General features: G+C 38.4%; 1 protein-coding gene across 1 annotated transcript in view; it reads right to left on the reverse strand.

The window, feature by feature from the left end:
- PGBD5 (piggyBac transposable element derived 5) overlaps positions 1–16,892 on the reverse strand; it is a 93,802-nt gene that overhangs the window by 25,892 nt on the left and 51,018 nt on the right. Inside the window, exons 2-3 of the mRNA XM_058166858.1 lie at positions 10,583–11,010; positions 2,207–2,341 (exon numbers count right to left, since the gene is read on the reverse strand). Coding sequence (XP_058022841.1) covers positions 2,207–2,341; positions 10,583–11,010 — 563 coding nt within the window. The remainder of the gene's footprint in view (positions 1–2,206; positions 2,342–10,582; positions 11,011–16,892) is intronic.

Here is a 16,892-nt window from a genome sequence, read left to right on the forward strand (position 1 = left end):
GTCCAGAGTTTGCTTTCCTGTTACTCACTAGTCAGCTCCCCATCTCTCTTCATGCTCAACCCACATAAGCATTTGCTACAAGACACAATGAACTCACATGCTTTAAGATTTCATCATACAAATAACTCAACTTATGGAATTTGCATCAGTAGCAACATAACAGATCACATTATTAATTTGAACAATGTGTGCCATAACATTGCGATACATGTAATTTCATTTGCCTCTTTTGCCCATGTAGGCATGAGAACTGCTTTATTATGCCTTTTTTTTTCAAAACTGGAGAAATTGGACTCAGTCCTGCTATCACTTCCTCTTAGCCTAAGCTATCTAAAGTAACCTTAAACATTGGGCCCCATCCAATAAAATGCAGTTCTATGGTGAGAAAAGTAAGGTCCAAAAATTAGACAGGAAACCCCAGATGCAGAGGTAGGGAATTGGCAGTATCTGGCTCAACAGTAGTAACTGTGAGAGGGATAGAGGTGCCCTAGTAGACAGTCCTTTAAACATAAGCCAACCATGTGCTGCAACCGCCAAAAAAGCCAATGCAGTCCTAGGCTGCATCAACATCAAGATCACAAGAAGTGATAGTACCACTTTTTACTGCACTAGTGAGACCTGACTTTGAATACTGCTTCCAGTTCCAGTCTTGCCTTGAGCAGAGTTTTGCCTAGAAGACCCCCAAGCTCCTTTCCTTTCCTGTCCTATGATTCTATGACTTTTATGAATAATCAAATTCTTTTGAGAATAAAATGAAAGGAATAACCTTTGGGAACCAATTTATTGTAGCTCCTAGAAAGAAGGAAACATATAAATGCAATAAACAAGTCCATTCAAAATAGCAGTCTAGAAAGCTATGGTTCATTATAAGTCAAGTCCAAACTTTCCTACAGTATGAATTTGCTACCTTTTAGCTCTCCATGTCAAATAAACATATTGATTGGTTGGTTGGTTGATTGATTATTTGATTGGTTGGTTGGTTGATTGATTGATAGACATGCCATCAACTTGTTTTCAGTTTCATGCAACCAAGTAGATAAATTTCTCTATCACAATCTATCCCAAACTGTTCTTTCAGGTCTTCCAACAGTGCACTCATCATTACTGGTAACTGAGTCCAAATATATAGGTAGCAATGGATAAAACTGATAAGTAGGATGCGCTTCCTGGAGAAATAGCAGGAGTTGTTGGCCTACCTCTTGAGTTTAGGAGAATTTTATTTACATGTATTTATATTTTTTAAAAATTATATCCTGCTCTTTGAATGCACAAGAACCCCTTAATGAGATTAAGAGAAATATTTCCATGCCTCCTGACCCAGTTAATTGAATAGAAATGTTACAACTTCCCATGGATAACGTAACGTTCACTTGGGAGAAAACTCAACAGAAAGATTGGATATCAAAGAAAATTGCCAGGATTTCAATGGAAGCAAATTGCCACACTCCATCAAATTGACATAGCCATAGCATGAACTAACACTGCTGGATGGAATTTAATAGCATCCATCATTTTGTACTTGGAAATTAGCTCCCAAAACATACATTTTGAAAGGTAGGTTGCAACCAGGGGTGAAATCCAGCAGGTTCTGACAGGTTCTGGAGAATTGGTACTGGAAATTTTGAGTAGTTCTGAGAACCAGCAAATACCACCTCTGGCTGGCCCCAGAGTGGGAGTGGGAATGGAGATTTTGCAATATCTTTCACCTGCCATGCCCACCAAGCCATGCCCACAGAAGCGGTAGTAAAAAAAAAATATGGATTTCACCAGTGGTTGCAACAGTGGCTTATGCATCCCCATGACAATGAAATCTCTTAGAACAGGGGTGTCAAACTCAGGTCATCATGGTGGTGTCACATGATGTATCGGGACTTTCCCCCCCACCTTCACTAAACCGGGTATGGGCATGGCCAGAACGTGATACATCTGGCCCCCGGGGTTGGGAGTTTGACAGCCCTGTTTTAGAACTATTCTTCCTTCAATACTTGCTATATACAGTCACCTGTTGCTAGGGAAGTTTTATTAAAAAAACCTCCTATTCAATATCTTGGGGGAAACTTCAACTGGGTATGAATCATATGTCTATCAACTTGGATCTATATTTTTTTTTCTATGTAGGATAAAAGTCTCCTGAAAGTGACAGCAGACCGCACAGCTTCTTTAAATGGTGGCTTAGAATTTAGCAATCCATTCTTCTGGCACTTACCTGGCATATAAAACCGGTTGATGAGCACTGTCGTACCCAGAGACTGAATTTCCGTTTTTTTCTCTTACGTAATTCTCGCTCTGTGCAGGTGGCAATGAAAACTGGATCTTCATCAATCAGAGGCTCATGGAGTACCTAAAGTCATAATATGCCAATGTTATTTGGACTTAGGTCAGGAAATCATTTTTAGAAATCCTCTAAAGCATGCCAAAATTGAATCAATCTCTTATACAAGTGGTCTATCCAATTTAATGGATTAGAACTGGGGGTCTCCAACCTTGCCAACTTTAAGCCTTGGCAACTTTAAGCCTGGCAACTTTAAGCCTGGCGGACTTCAACTCCCAGAATTCCCCAGCCAGCCTTGCTGGGAGTTGAATTCTGGGAGTTGAAATCCGCCAGGTTTAAAGTTGCCAAGGTTGGAGACCCCTGGATTAGAAAGTAGCCCAAATATATTGATTTTTTTTTAAAAAAATCCTCCCCTATTTTTCACCCGTCAAATATGTACTGTAACAATGGGCCTCAATTGTCATACTAAATATTCCATGAAACAAAGAAGCTAGTGAACAATGTCTAGAAAAAACATGAACCAGGTATTATAAATTATCTCAATCACAAGTCTTGTTGAAGTGTATCTCGGATTGCTGAATACATATTCTAATTAGGTAGATTAGAATGTTCCGTAGTGGTATCTCTCCATGTCATCTTAAGAACAAAAAAATTCACCATCATAAATTGCAATGTTTTCTTTGGCACTGACAAATTGTAGAATGCTTATAATAAGCTTGATTCCTCCAGAAGACTCATCTTGGTAATTGTAATTCCCATCAGAATGTTAAACTTTGCCCAAGTGCATGTTGGTTTTTGCCAATTGTGTTCTACTTCTCCTGATGATGCCAACAGCATCAAAACTATCAAATGTAGGAAACAAAAGGTTATCCAGTCAAACAACAGACTCTTTTGATAGAAGATAATATATGTAGCTCAGGATGAACTGTGGAGTCCTTAATGCTTGGTTGTTTGCAGATATTTCATTACCCAACTAGGTAACATTATCAGTGCAACAGACATGTGGGTTTTTTCTCCAGTAACTTGGCCTGCCAGTGTTGATGGCGGTGTGGGTTTTTTCCCTTGGTAGTTCCTCAATTAGGGTATGGTTTTCTGCTTATTTGCCTAGTGTTAATCTTTGCTTATCTGAGTGTTGGTCTTTTTTGTTTCCTTCTTAGCTTTTTTATGCATATGGAATGGTAAAAAGAATTGGGGATGGAGGAGGCAGGTACTATATATTAAAGAAGAGTTCTGAGGTAATGTTATTGTGGTTCTCTTTACATTAGGTAATTAGGTATAATGTAGTCTTTGTCAGAATTTTAGCACATCCTTTTAATTCCATTATGCAAATCCACACTGCCATTTGTCCTGTGTTGTTGTTTTGTTTTTGATTTTTTTGAAGAGTATTCTGAGATGACCATGGAGGGTCTCATGGAAGCAGGTACCACAAATTACAATCTGATTTTTAAATGGAAAAGGGCACAGTGACTTTTTGAATTTTTCCATTGTCAATAGCTGACTTTTATAAAGCTTTGGAGTGATCTGAATCTAGGCAATTTTCTTTTCAGATGAGTGTTTCTGTATTAGGACTGATGTTGGCCATGGGAAAAAAATAATTATGGTGGAAGGATCTAGAGATGTGTAAATTGAGCAACCTGTATGCCATTGAACACTTAAAAAGTGACGGTATTCCTTATTTTAAATAAAACGTGACTGAGTCTGTAGATGACCTGTATATCCCCCCCCAAAAGCTATGGATCATCATCAAACCATTTATTTGATTAAGAATATTTTAACCAACAAACCCAGCTATCCCAGTAAGTAAGTTAAAAGAGATCATGGCAGCTATTTTAGTCAGGATAGATTTATGTATTTATTTTAAAGTTTTATATGGCTGCCCATCATAAGCAACCATAAAACCAATAAATAAAACAGTCATAAAACAATAAAAAATAATGAAATAAAGAAACAAAATTTACATTTAAAATAATGTTGGACACTTCCAACTCGACACAAGTCATTATTAGACTATATGCTCCCAAGCAGAAGAAAATGCAGAATACTAAAATAATACTTGATAATTAAGTAGCAGCAGATCCCACTTAAAAATAATAAATAAAAGCTTATAATATAGTTGCCCTATATTATATACAACTGTATGCCTTAACCCAGTGATGAAATCCTCCACAGTTTGCCATTGGTTTGCTGCCCGTGCATGTGCGGTGTGTGGCAAATGCATGCACTGTGCATTGCGTGCGCACATGCACAGTGCCCACCAAACGCATATTTCACACGGAAAAAGGACACTTAAGTAAGTAGAACAGCGGGGGGAACAGCTGTGCTGCACGATTTAGGCAGGATTTCCTGCTTTCTAGCGAATATAAATTACATGGCACAGCTGATCATCAGAAATACTGATTCAGACGAACCAGTAGCCTTTTTATTTTTATTTATTTTTATTTATTTTTCAAATTTATATATCGCCCTATCTCCCTAAGGACTCAGGGCGGTTCATAGGCAGTTAAAATACATATAAATACAGATTAAAAACGACAATTAAAAAACTTATTCTATTGCCAAATTTAAAAATAATATAAATAATAAAAACCCCTTAAAACCCATAACTTTAAAATCTAATCCAGTCCCGCGCAGATGAATAAGTGTGTTTTAAGCTCGCGACGAAAGGTTCGGAGGTCCGGAAGTTGACGAAGTCCTGGAGGGAGTTCGTTCCAGAGGGTGGGAGCCCCCACCCTCTAGTTTTCCCCACTAGTTTGCCCGAATCGGTAGCTTTTATCATTACCAGTTCGCCCAAACCGGTGCGAACCGGTAGGATTTCACCACTGCCTTAACCCAGCTATCTATGAATGCTAGTGGACATTCATTAGGATTTAAAGTGAAAGAAAGATATGGGATAGGAAAGGTTCATTTCTACCTAAACTATAAGAGAGAGAAAGAGATAGATAGAAATTACTAGGAAGTTCCTTTTTGAGGAAGACAGAGACATATTTAGTTAACAACAGGTAGGTGAGAAAAGCAGTAGGGCATGTGAAGACTCCTTCCCCATCTACCAGGGTAGGGTCCATAGGTAGAAAGAGATGATGCCACAGGCAATGAATAATATATCCATTCTGTGTGCTACTTTTCCATATCCTAAATTGGAAACTTGGAACTCCCTCTCCCATGATACAAGCCTTCCCCACCCCTTGCAAAAAAGCTGTAGGCTATCATATAAATTAAATAAATAAATATTGAATGTTTAATTCCCGCATTGCAAAATGCTACACGTAACACAGTATTTATTCCAGCAACTGCCTTTTGTCATAAGGAAAAGCACTAAATGCCATCCTGTTTATTTTGGCTCTCTTCAGTGTTTTATACACTACTGTAAAACAATAGTCACACTTGGTACATCAGGAAATAAAATTCAATAACCAAAACACTGTCAACAGAACAAGGTGCCAAACCTAAAGGGTTCTGAATAATTCATACAAAATCAGTATTAAACCACAGCAAGAAGGCTGCTTGTCTGTATCCTTCCATTAGTCTGAAAGAGAAGCTAGCCAAGAGGCAACACCAGGTGAAAAGCTGTAGCTGTTTTCCAGGTACGGTCAATTACAGATTTGTGGAAAGTATCAGATGTTCTAAAACAGGGGTCTCCAACCTTGCTAGCTGAGGAACTCTGGGAGTTGAAGTCCACAAGTCTTAAAGGGACCAAAGTTGGAGACCCCTGTCATATACAATGCATTGGCATGTGTTATTTGAAGTCTCAGCAGAAGTCTTAGTTGCCATCATCTAGAACACGAGTGGGGAACCATGCTCGCTCAGGAATTCTGGGAGTTGAAGTCCACAGGTCATAAAGTTCCCCATTCCTGATCTAGAAGAATCCAAATGCTGAATTGATACCAGTGAAAAACGTTGACTTAATTCAGCATGTGTGTTGCATGGTATCTTACTACAATGATCTAGGTTCTGTCTTAATTATATTGATTGATTTTTATCAGTCTCAGACTCAAAGCAGAAGTTATTGAGACTTTCAGATCTGAGTTGGAGAAATTGAGATATTTGCAATAAAGGGTCATAGCAAAGTAATGTAATGTAATGTTGGCAAAGTAATGTAAAGGGTTACAATGTCTAGCGATCATCCAGATTTTTGCAGCCCAAATCTGGTAACCCTATGTGTGTTATGTTTATGCAAGTATCCAGGCAAAGTGCATAGAAGGAAGAGCTGCTGTTACCCTAATTTCTATTGGGACTACCATCATCCTGTAGTAGCTCTTTGAAGTAGCTCTTTGATACTAATAAGACTTTGCTCCTGATGGAACTTGTACTCTTTATATTGGGAGTGGGAGAGGACCTCTCAGTCCTGCATTTTAAAGAAAACTTGTATAGAATTATCAGGTGTATTGATTACATCATATTGGAAATGACATAGAGTCAGGAATGAGGCTGTTCATGGTCATCAAATTAGCACAATATTATTTAATATAGCTTTTTTTCTAATAATTTTTGTTACTTGGGAAAAGTGCTACTTGTCACAGCCCAGGCCTTAGACTTTGAATCTGATTCTTAAGAAGCTGTTCCAGTTGACCCAATGGAACATCAACCTCAGGAGAAATAAAGTCAAGAATCACATGACTGATCAAAAATAGACATTATCTGAGCAGCTGGATTAGTCAGGTGAGGATGATGTAAGACCACCCTGCTCCCATACCCAGTGAATAGAATGGAGAGCAGATCAGAGGTGTTTATTGAGGCTTCTTGCAAAGAAAGGGAGTAAATCTTATGATTAATGACAAATGGCTGCCAACTGATTCAGGAGGCAGTTCTGAACCCTGTTCCTTTGCTGGAAGCAACTTCTGATCTCTGGCTCTTGCATGACATTTGTGGGGTTTCTGCTTGGGAGATTCTGACTTCTGGACTGGCTGACAACCCTGACTCCACTCTTGGAATCTTTGGCTGATTTTGGAACTATTCTTCTGTGTGCTCCTGTTAAAACAAAACTTCAGATAAAGGTCTGACAGAGACTCTGTTTTGCTTTGCATACTTTAACTGTCATCTCTTTGACATTTAGTAAACCATGAACTACCATAGTAATTATGTGTGAGTCAGTATTTGAAACCAGAAGCAGGACTCTACTAGGTTTCTAATTTGTTGCCTCCATTGACAAGCACATCTCTCCCCCATATTCTCTTCAATGATACAAATGACTTCTTAAATGAAAACCATCTTTTTCTTATGCTGCTCCTGAATGCAAGAGGGAGTGTATGACTTTTCTTGTCTCAACGAAGTAGCTACCAAGTCTTACCACTAACTTTCAGAGCAATCATTTGAGAACAGTAGTTGCACTCTACTCTAGTTCAATTCCATCATCTCAGAGTCAGTGGCTGTACAGGATGGAGATGATGAGAACTGAAGTCCATAAATCGGGAGAAAGCATGTTGCAGAGTCTAATTCAAAGCGTATTTTTAATTTAATACGTTGGTTGTACTAGAAAAAAAGGGTATGAAGAAGGGATATCACCTGATTAGGGATTTCATAACTTCAAATTAGTTTAACAATTAATTATAAAAAGAAATAATATAGTTAGAAGACCGATGCTGAATTAGGTATTCTTGTGATTTATGGTCATCAAAATTGAAATCTGTAGCTCCCGCCAACTAATTACTTTGGTGTAGGGTTATCCTGTTTATTCTGGCTTCATCTTAATTACATTACAGGGATTAGTCAACCATCTTATAAAAATTAAACATAAGAATTTTAAACCTTAATAGGGAGGCACATTAGTAATCAAATTATGTATCTGCCTAAACTCAGGGTGGATTTGCATATGCTTCACGATGATGTGTCATTCGCAAGGCCTCCAATATGCCAGATTTTTTTCCATTTGAAGCATGAAAATGGAAGCACGAAGCCGCATTCATATCTCAAATCCATTTTATGTATATTAGAGAAGCCTTTCAAATAACATTAGCAGACAAATATCAGGCTCAAATACTAGCTTCTTCATATGTTGTCATCCAAATGACAACTGAAATCCAGTCAAGCAGGAAGACAACGGAGAAACAGGTTGAGAAGCTTAAAGTGGCCTAATTACTTTTTTTCTTAATATATCGCCTGATACTTCTTTCCTAATAACCATCAGGCAGGATAGGCGGCTTTCTTAGTTCTTTTCTATCATATAAGCACATTTGTACAAATGTACTTATACAAGCACATTTCTCGTGGGCTTCTCAAAGCCCAAAAAGCTGGCAACAGGGAATATATAGAAAAATCCAGTGATCAGAATTGTATATGTGTGCGTGTACAGGCATAAAGAATGACTCAAGAAATATTTTATTTCATTTGAGACATATGGCATGCTCAAATATGGATCCCCCCAATTTAAAGGAAACAATAAGAACTATAGGAATCAAAACCATGATGCTGAAGAAGGATACCCATCATGTGACCTCGTTTGCTCTATAAGGGAAGCCATGGAGATGTTGCATTTCATTTTTGAAGTAGGTAGAAGTGAGCAGGTCTTTAATAAAGTAATTTCTTCAGTCGAAATGAACATTTGAGTAGGCAGAGAGTCAGAGAGTCGTTAGGAAGAACCAACATCTTCATTATAGATGTAAATCTTCATTTACAGGTTGCTTTTCATTTTGGGGAGAAACCTCCTGCAGTCTGTATGGCAAGAATTGGTTCTTCCAATGACTTTCTGACTCCAACGAAGGACTCTCGGCCTACCCAAATTTTCATTTTGACTGAAGAAGTTACTTGGATGAGTAACAAAACGTCTCAGTTTTAATAAAAATAAATATTTTAATAAATATTTTAATAAAAATAAAAAAATAATTAACAATTGAACATGTCCAGAAATATTTTATAAGAAGAGTTCTCCATTCCTCAGAAAACAACAAAATAGCTTATGCCACCAGACTTGAAATCCTAGGCTTAGAAAACTTAGAACTCTGCTGCCTTTGACAAGACCTAAATTTAACTCATAGAATCATCTATTGTAATGTCCTTCCTGTTAAAGACTATTTCAGCTTTAATTGCAATAATACAAGAGCAACCAATAGATTTAAACTTAATGTTAACCGCTTTAATCTAGATTGCAGAAAATATGACTTCTGCAACAGAATCATCAGTGCTTGGAACACTTTACCTGACTCTGTGGTCTCTTCCCATAATCCCAAAAGCTTTAACCAAAAATTTTCTAATATTGACCTCACCCCATTCCTAAGAGGACCATAAGGGGCGTGCATAAGAGCACAAACGTGCCTACCATTCCTGTCCTATTGTTTTTCTTTTTCTTCTTCTTATATATATATATATGCTTATACCTCCTAATATTTACTTATATATATGTTTATATACTATATAATCTTTTGTATGATACCTATATATATTGTTGTGACAAAATAAATAAATAAAAAAAAAACTTTGGTCCAGTTGTCATGATTTAACTTTTTCAGATGTTCTGTCTCACTTCTATATCTGTACCCCTGCCTCTAACAGTTATAAAGCTGAGGAGCTAAAGAAGTATGTGAAGACCGAAGTGTGAAAACACCTTATGCCCAGCCTGGATTTCATAAATGCAGAAGGAAAATTAAGCAGTTTCATCATGTCAACTGAACCAGTGAGTGATATATCTCTAAGGCAGGGGTCTCCAACGTTGGTCCCTTTAAGACTTCTGGACTTCAACTCCCAGAGTTCCTCAGCCAGCTCTGGGAGTTGAAGTCCAGAAGTCTTAAAGGGACCAACGCTGGAAACCCTGCTCTAAGGGATGCTCTGTTGTCAAATTCATTTCTCATCTCTGTTTAAGAAGACTCAGAGAACAAAAGGAGCCACTTTGGGATTTTCCAGGCCACTGGCTGCGTTTTAGCAGATGCCTGGAACCCAAGAAGCCATTTTTTCAATGTAACCACATCACTCACCCTACACTGTAGGTTCCTGGAAAGACTCAGGAGGTGTTTCTGTGTTGCTGAGACATCTCTCCACAATGGAAACATCTCCTTGTCACCCACACCATTCCACTGCTGAACATGGATCAAGGGAAAATGGATCCCCCATAAGACCACCATCAAAACCCACCTTCACTATTTGTACACCACTGAGAAGTAGAACCATAAAAGTGCCTTAAAGCCTGAGTTTGATTGCCCTGAAAATTTGTAGATGTACCCATGAGAAACCAACATGCAAATGCTTTCCCACGTGCTCTGTTTTAATTGTGCATTCCATGCTCTTCCTTTACAGATTAGGTTTTCTTGCTGATTCATTGTATGTTTTAGAATTTTAGTGCAAGAAAGGAGTAAGATTTCTCACAACCCAGAAATCAGACCTCACCTGTGTCTGGGAAGGCTTGAAAGCAGAGTCAAAGCTATGTTGCAGAGAGTCCAGAAAGGGCTGGATTTTATAGAGGCCATGTGTAGTCTGACTCGAACGAAAGGCCACAATATGGAAGTATTTAAGAATCTTCTCAAATCTTGCCTGAGTCATGATTAATGCGATGCTCTTGTTGCTATAGAAACCACTACTCCAGATACTGAGGACCGACTCACAATGGTGAGTGCTTGTAGATATCATATATGCAAGGAAGGCCTTGATTTCTATCAGGGTGACATCCATCCAAGCCTCATCGCTGCCAAACCGTTCCTGGTATTTCTTGGCATACATGTTGGTTTGAATCACCATGTTCTTTAGCACATTATCAGGAACAAAGAGTTGGAAGAAGTCCATGGCACTGGAAGCGGGTGGCATTTTGCGAGTTGGTCCTAAAAGGAAAAAAAAACACGTAGAAATGAAGCTCATTTTTCCAAACATTTCAGAATATTCGCAATGAAGCAGAACCCTGAAACAGTGTAATTAGGCTACTTAGTCCATCTCACTCAATGAAGCACTGTTTTCTATAGTTTGTTTCTTAATTGGTACTCAGAGTTATATTATACTCATTGTTAAGAGGATAAGGCAGTTCGTGTTTACTGTCAAGATTCAAAACATCAGCCTAATTATTACTGCACTTCTACTGTAGGAAGGAAATGCTACTGATATCCAAAACTAATTTAATCAGAAGTGTACATGTAGTTATTTTTTTTTGTCAAATTATTAACTCTTTTAAGAGAAAGTCTCCTTTCCCATTAGACAAACATTGAACCAATTTCATTAAAAATGCACTTAGCTGTGATCTAACAGGTATTTATATGGAATATAAATAAGAATGATTAAGAGAACATCTTTATTAAATTGGAAATGGCTTATTGATATGCGTAAGATAATATTTCACAAAATAACCTATCATTTCTATGATGTCTATGACAACTACTAATGTACTTGTACTTAATGTAATATTTTTTTTGTCAAATTATTAACTCTTTTAAGAGAAAATCTCCTTTCCCATTAGACAAACATTGAATCAATTTCATTAAAAATGCACTTAGCTGTGATCTAACAGGTATTTATATGGAATATAAATAAGAATGATTAAGAGAACATCTTTATTAAATTGGAAATGGCTTATTGACATGCGTAAGATAATATTTCACAAAATAACCTATCATTTCTATGATGTCTATGACAACTACTAATGTACTTGTACTTAATGTAATTTTTTTTTTTTTTTGAGTAAAAGTAACCAGAATCTCTTAACCAATGGTATATTTTTGAACTGATTCAAAGAAGGAAAGAAATCAAGGGTATGGTTTTTTTTTAATTCCAGAGTTTCTGGTGAAAGAACTTTCCTGCTCTTTGACTTTCTTCTATATTTAGCTGAAATGCTGCTTGCCTGTTAAAGATCCCAAATGAGAAAAATGCCCTTAAGTCTCATTTCCAAGCAATGAATTATTTAAATTTCAATTTATAACTTGAAAATTATTATCTAATGTCATCTCTTCATTGTTTCTAACAAGGTTCACACTAAAATATCGGCTGACTTTCATACTTTTATTACCCAATATGGCTGCCTTGTTTTTTAAAAAGGTAGGTTTGCATTATTGGAAAGATATACATAAGATATTAATAAAGGTATCTTACTGAACTCCTTTCATAGACTTCCTTTATACTTTGAGAGAAAGGATCATAAAAGATAAGTAGATAAGCATCTCTAATCAGTTTTGCACAGTAAATCTTGAAGTAAGAGAAACTTGATGAAAAAGGTGGAAAAAGCAGAGTCAAGAGATCAGCTCCATGGAATCAAACAATATGAGAGTGAAAATGTTCACTCTGTTCTCTTAATAATTCTACATTTTTCTAGGCAACTAGAAAGGGTCTAGCCAGTGTCGGCTGGCGGCCCCCAGAAGCAGGGCCTTCTCTGTTGGAGCTCCGACGCTCTGGAACGAACTTCCCCCTGGCTTACGCCAAGTGCATGATCTTCGGACCTTTCGCCGTGAACTAAAAACATATTTATTTATTCAAGTGGGAATGGCATAATAGTTTTACCTTTCGCCGTGAACTAAAAACATATTTATTTATTCAAGCGGGAATGGCATAATAGTTTTACTAATAGTTTTACTATTTTAAATTGGGTTTTTATTGTTTTAGGGTTTTAAATTTTTAAATTTTAATTACGGCCTTTTTTGTAATTTGCTTTGTTTTAAATTCTGGTTTTAATTGTATATATATTGAGTTTTATCCTTGGCTGTACACCGCCCTGAGTCCTTCGGGAGAAGGGCGGTATAAAAATCTAATAAATAAATAAAATAAATAAATAAACTATAATCTGGTCATAAGGCAGTTTATTAAATTGGCTTATTTAGGCATCAGTGATTTTTACACATTTCACTTTAAGCAAAGCAATACTGAGTCTGAGCAAGTCTGAGTTCCAAAGACTTCTGGACCCATTATTTTTCTTCCTAATATCAGTGGCTTTGTATTCGGTCATTTCCACATTATTTTTCTGAAGTCCATAAGAAGCTTTGAAGAAACTTCAAATGAAGCAATTCCTTAAGATGTCTCACGAAGCAACACGGTCCTTTTTCTTTCAAAGGAGAAACGATCTCTTCTTAAAACTTTCTATCTATTGATTAGATTGGACACTATTTGCCTGAAATGGTCTAGGGCAGGGGTGTCAAACTCAAGGCCCGCGAACTGGATCCGTCCCATGGGGTGCTTAAATCTGGCTGGAAATAGCAGAGGAGTGGCCTGTGGTGCCTCCGGCCGCCAAAACGGGGCATTGGAGGGGGGTGCATGCAGCCCCCACCCCCGCCGCAACCCATTTTTATTCTCAATGTCCTCCTGCAGAACTCTGGCAGCCAAATTGTGGCACAGGGATGTGCTTGGCCCCCCTGCACCTCATTTTCTGCCTGGGGGGGCTCCCTATAGCACTATGGCGCCCAAAATCGCATGTGGGGAGGGAAGGGTGCTGCAGGAGGCATCCGTCCCATCTCCCCACACCCTGGCCAGTCCACAGATGAGAACTACAATGCTGATCCAGCCCTCGAAGAAATCCAGTTTGACACTCCTGGTAAAGGATTTCCTCCCTGAGTAGAGAGTTGGACTAGAAGACCTGCAAGGTCCCTTCCGACTGTTCTATTTTTTGTATGTACTTGAAAGATTTCCAGGCTTAGGGCCTGGGTACTTACGGGACCGCCTGCTGTTACCTCATGCCTCCCACTGACCCGTACGCTCACACAGAGAGGGACTTCTCAGGGTGCCGTCCGCCAAGCAATGTCGGCTGGCAGCCCCCAGGGGAAGATCCTTCTCTGTGGGGGCTCCTACCCTCTGGAATGAACTTCCCCCGGGTTTATGCCAAATACCTGACCTTCGGACCTTCCGCCGCGAATTGAAAACACATTTATTTATTCGCGCGGGGCTGGCTTAAATTTTATTGGTTTTAAATTTTTATTATTAATTTTTAATGGGTTTTAGTTTTATATGTTCCAAAGTTTTTAAGCCAATTATGTAATAAGTTTTTTAATTTGTATTTTAATTGTATATTGCACTGTTTGTTTTACTTTGGCTGTACACCGCCCTGAGTCCTTCGGGAGAAGGGCAGTATAAAAATCGAATAAATAATAATAATAATAATAATTATAATTTGTATCACTTACAATTGAGCTTACTTATTATGAAATAAATTCAGTTTCTTTACTTCGGAATGGGAGTATGTGGGTGGGAGAATTGGCCCTGCAGATGTTGCTGAACCACAGACTTTAACATTTGTTATCACTACCACTAATCAATGAATGATGTTCCTGGGATCTGTAGCTCAACAACATCTGGAGGGCCACAAGTTACACAAGTTCTGTGTATTGAAAAAGAGCTAATATTTATTAAATCATGGAAACACAATTTGGTAATGGAAAGCATAAAATTATTTTCCCCCATTTTTGTTTAAATGTATTTTTAATAGCTCAACGAAATGCCATTCTTTTCTGAGAAATGATTATGATGGTAATTCTTATTTGCATCACAGCTATGTTTTCTGCGTGCAAGCATTTTCAATTTATTTGCAAAGGATGTTTCTCTTGTGCAATAAAATGTGAATATGAATGATCCATTCAACCATGGATGCCACAAAATCAATGGAAGAAAACGCCCAAGGAAGACTTCCTCTTCCCTGTCCCAAAGCTCATGGAAAGGTAACCTTGGAGCAAAAATATATCTCCAAAATGTTGCCTTTGATGTCCACCAGGTTCCTTGCCCCATCTGACTTTTTTTTAAAAAAATATTTTAGTATCATCATCATCATCCATCGATTTGTAAATGCAATTAAATTGATATTAATCTGCAAAGCAAATTCCCAGCTTCTCTGCTTAGACTGGTCTCTTGCAGTGCCTTTGACTCCCAGAAAGATCCCATATTTCTGCATTGGTGGCAGAGAGAGGGAAGCAAGTTAACTCTTAGTAAATGAATGTTTTATAACTAACCAAGATCACTGTTATAACCACTTTATGAATAGGCAAGTACTGTATACCATGGTAGAAATTTTTTGAAGGTACCCACTAGATGCTCTCAGAATTTGAAATGTGATTTCAAACCCAGAAGGGTTGCCTACTTGGGCCTTAGCTCAATGTACATGGAGCATCACTTAGGAAGAAGCAGTGAGGACTGTTCCTCCTGGAAATCCAACCAATACAGAATAGAGTGGAACTTTAACAAAGCTTTGATTGATGCAAATTATATTTGTCTTCTTACCAGCACTGTCAAACTGCTGACTCATAGCCAGCTTGTGATCAACTCCAATTCTAAAATCCTTTTCACGTTTATTATCAAGCCAGGCATCAGGTCTGGATGAAGCTTTTGAATTGGGGGATTTGGTTTGAAATTCAAATCCACGGGGTTGTAGCATCTTTCATTTTCTCTGTTTTGCCACAGCACCACTGTTACTGGCCTATTCGTCAGTACTGTGGCAAAACAGAGAAAATGAAAGATGCTACAACAGTCTTCCCCAATGGTTTGTCTCTGCCTATCTGAAAGGACAGGCACAGCTGACGCTGGATCATGATTATTTGTGGAAGAACATCATCATCAACAACAACAACAAAGTTGGCAGGGACCTTGGAGGTCTTCTAGTCCAACCCCTTACTCAGGCAGGAAAACCTACACCACTTCAGACAAATGATTATCCCATATCTTCTTAAAAATTTCCAGTGTTGGAGCATTCACAACTTCTGGAGTTATTAATTAATTAAGTTATTAATTGTTTAACTGTCAGGAAATTTTGCCTTAGTTCTAAGTTGCTTCTCTCCTTGATTAGTTTCCACCCATTGCTTCTTGTCCTGCCCTCAGGTGCTTTGGAGAATAGCTTGACCTCTTCTTTGTGGCAACCCCTGAAATATTGGAACACTGCTATCATGTCACCCCTAGTCCCTCTTTTCATTAAACTAGACATACGCAATTCCTGCAAAATAAGAGGACAGCTATTGCAGATTTCCATATATGTACAGCCTAAACCATAAATAATCAAATCAACCTTTTTCCCAGGCCAATATCAAGATCAGAGTCCAACTCTGAGCAAATTCAAGTGAGAATATTTATCACAGTGGCCTGTGTCCTTTTCAGCAGAGCCTGGGTCTCCTTGAGCAGAGCATACCGGGGGAGGGGGGGCAGTGAATGCAATAAGGGTGAAGAATTAACATAGTTTTGTCATCCAAATCTTAATAGGGATTCTCAATATGGATTCTCACCAATGTTTGCTGTTCATCTTCCTCTAATGCTCTAGCACAGGGATGTCAAATTCGCGGCCTGTGGGCTGGATGCGTCACACGCTGGCACCCCCACTCCCGGTTTAGTGAAGGGGGAAAAAGTTGCAATATGTCATGTGACAACATGTCGACAAGAGTTTGACCCCTCTGCTCTAGCATCTCTTTATGTGTTTCATCTCTCAGAGCTGCTCCTATCAAGGAACATCCAAAGATTGGTAAGAGGAGAAGCCATAAAGGGGCAATACAATCTAAAGCAGGGGTGTCAAACTCATGTCGACATGTTGTCATCACGTGGTATATCGCAACTTTCCCCCCCCCTTCACTAAAATAGGGATGGGGATGGCCGGCGCATGATGCATCTTGCCTGCGGTTCACGAGTTTGACATCCCTGATCTAAAGCCTCAAACTCCTCTCAAACCTACAGAGTCCAAAAAGTGCTTGAGGAAAGCTGATCTAACAGGTGGAGTGACCCAGCCAGCCAAAAAGTAATTAGATAATGACCTGGCTACAGCAAT

The sequence above is a fragment of the Ahaetulla prasina genome, chromosome 1 (genome assembly GCF_028640845.1).
Source record: "Ahaetulla prasina isolate Xishuangbanna chromosome 1, ASM2864084v1, whole genome shotgun sequence".
In the NCBI taxonomy this organism is placed as follows: Eukaryota; Metazoa; Chordata; class Lepidosauria; order Squamata; family Colubridae; genus Ahaetulla; species Ahaetulla prasina.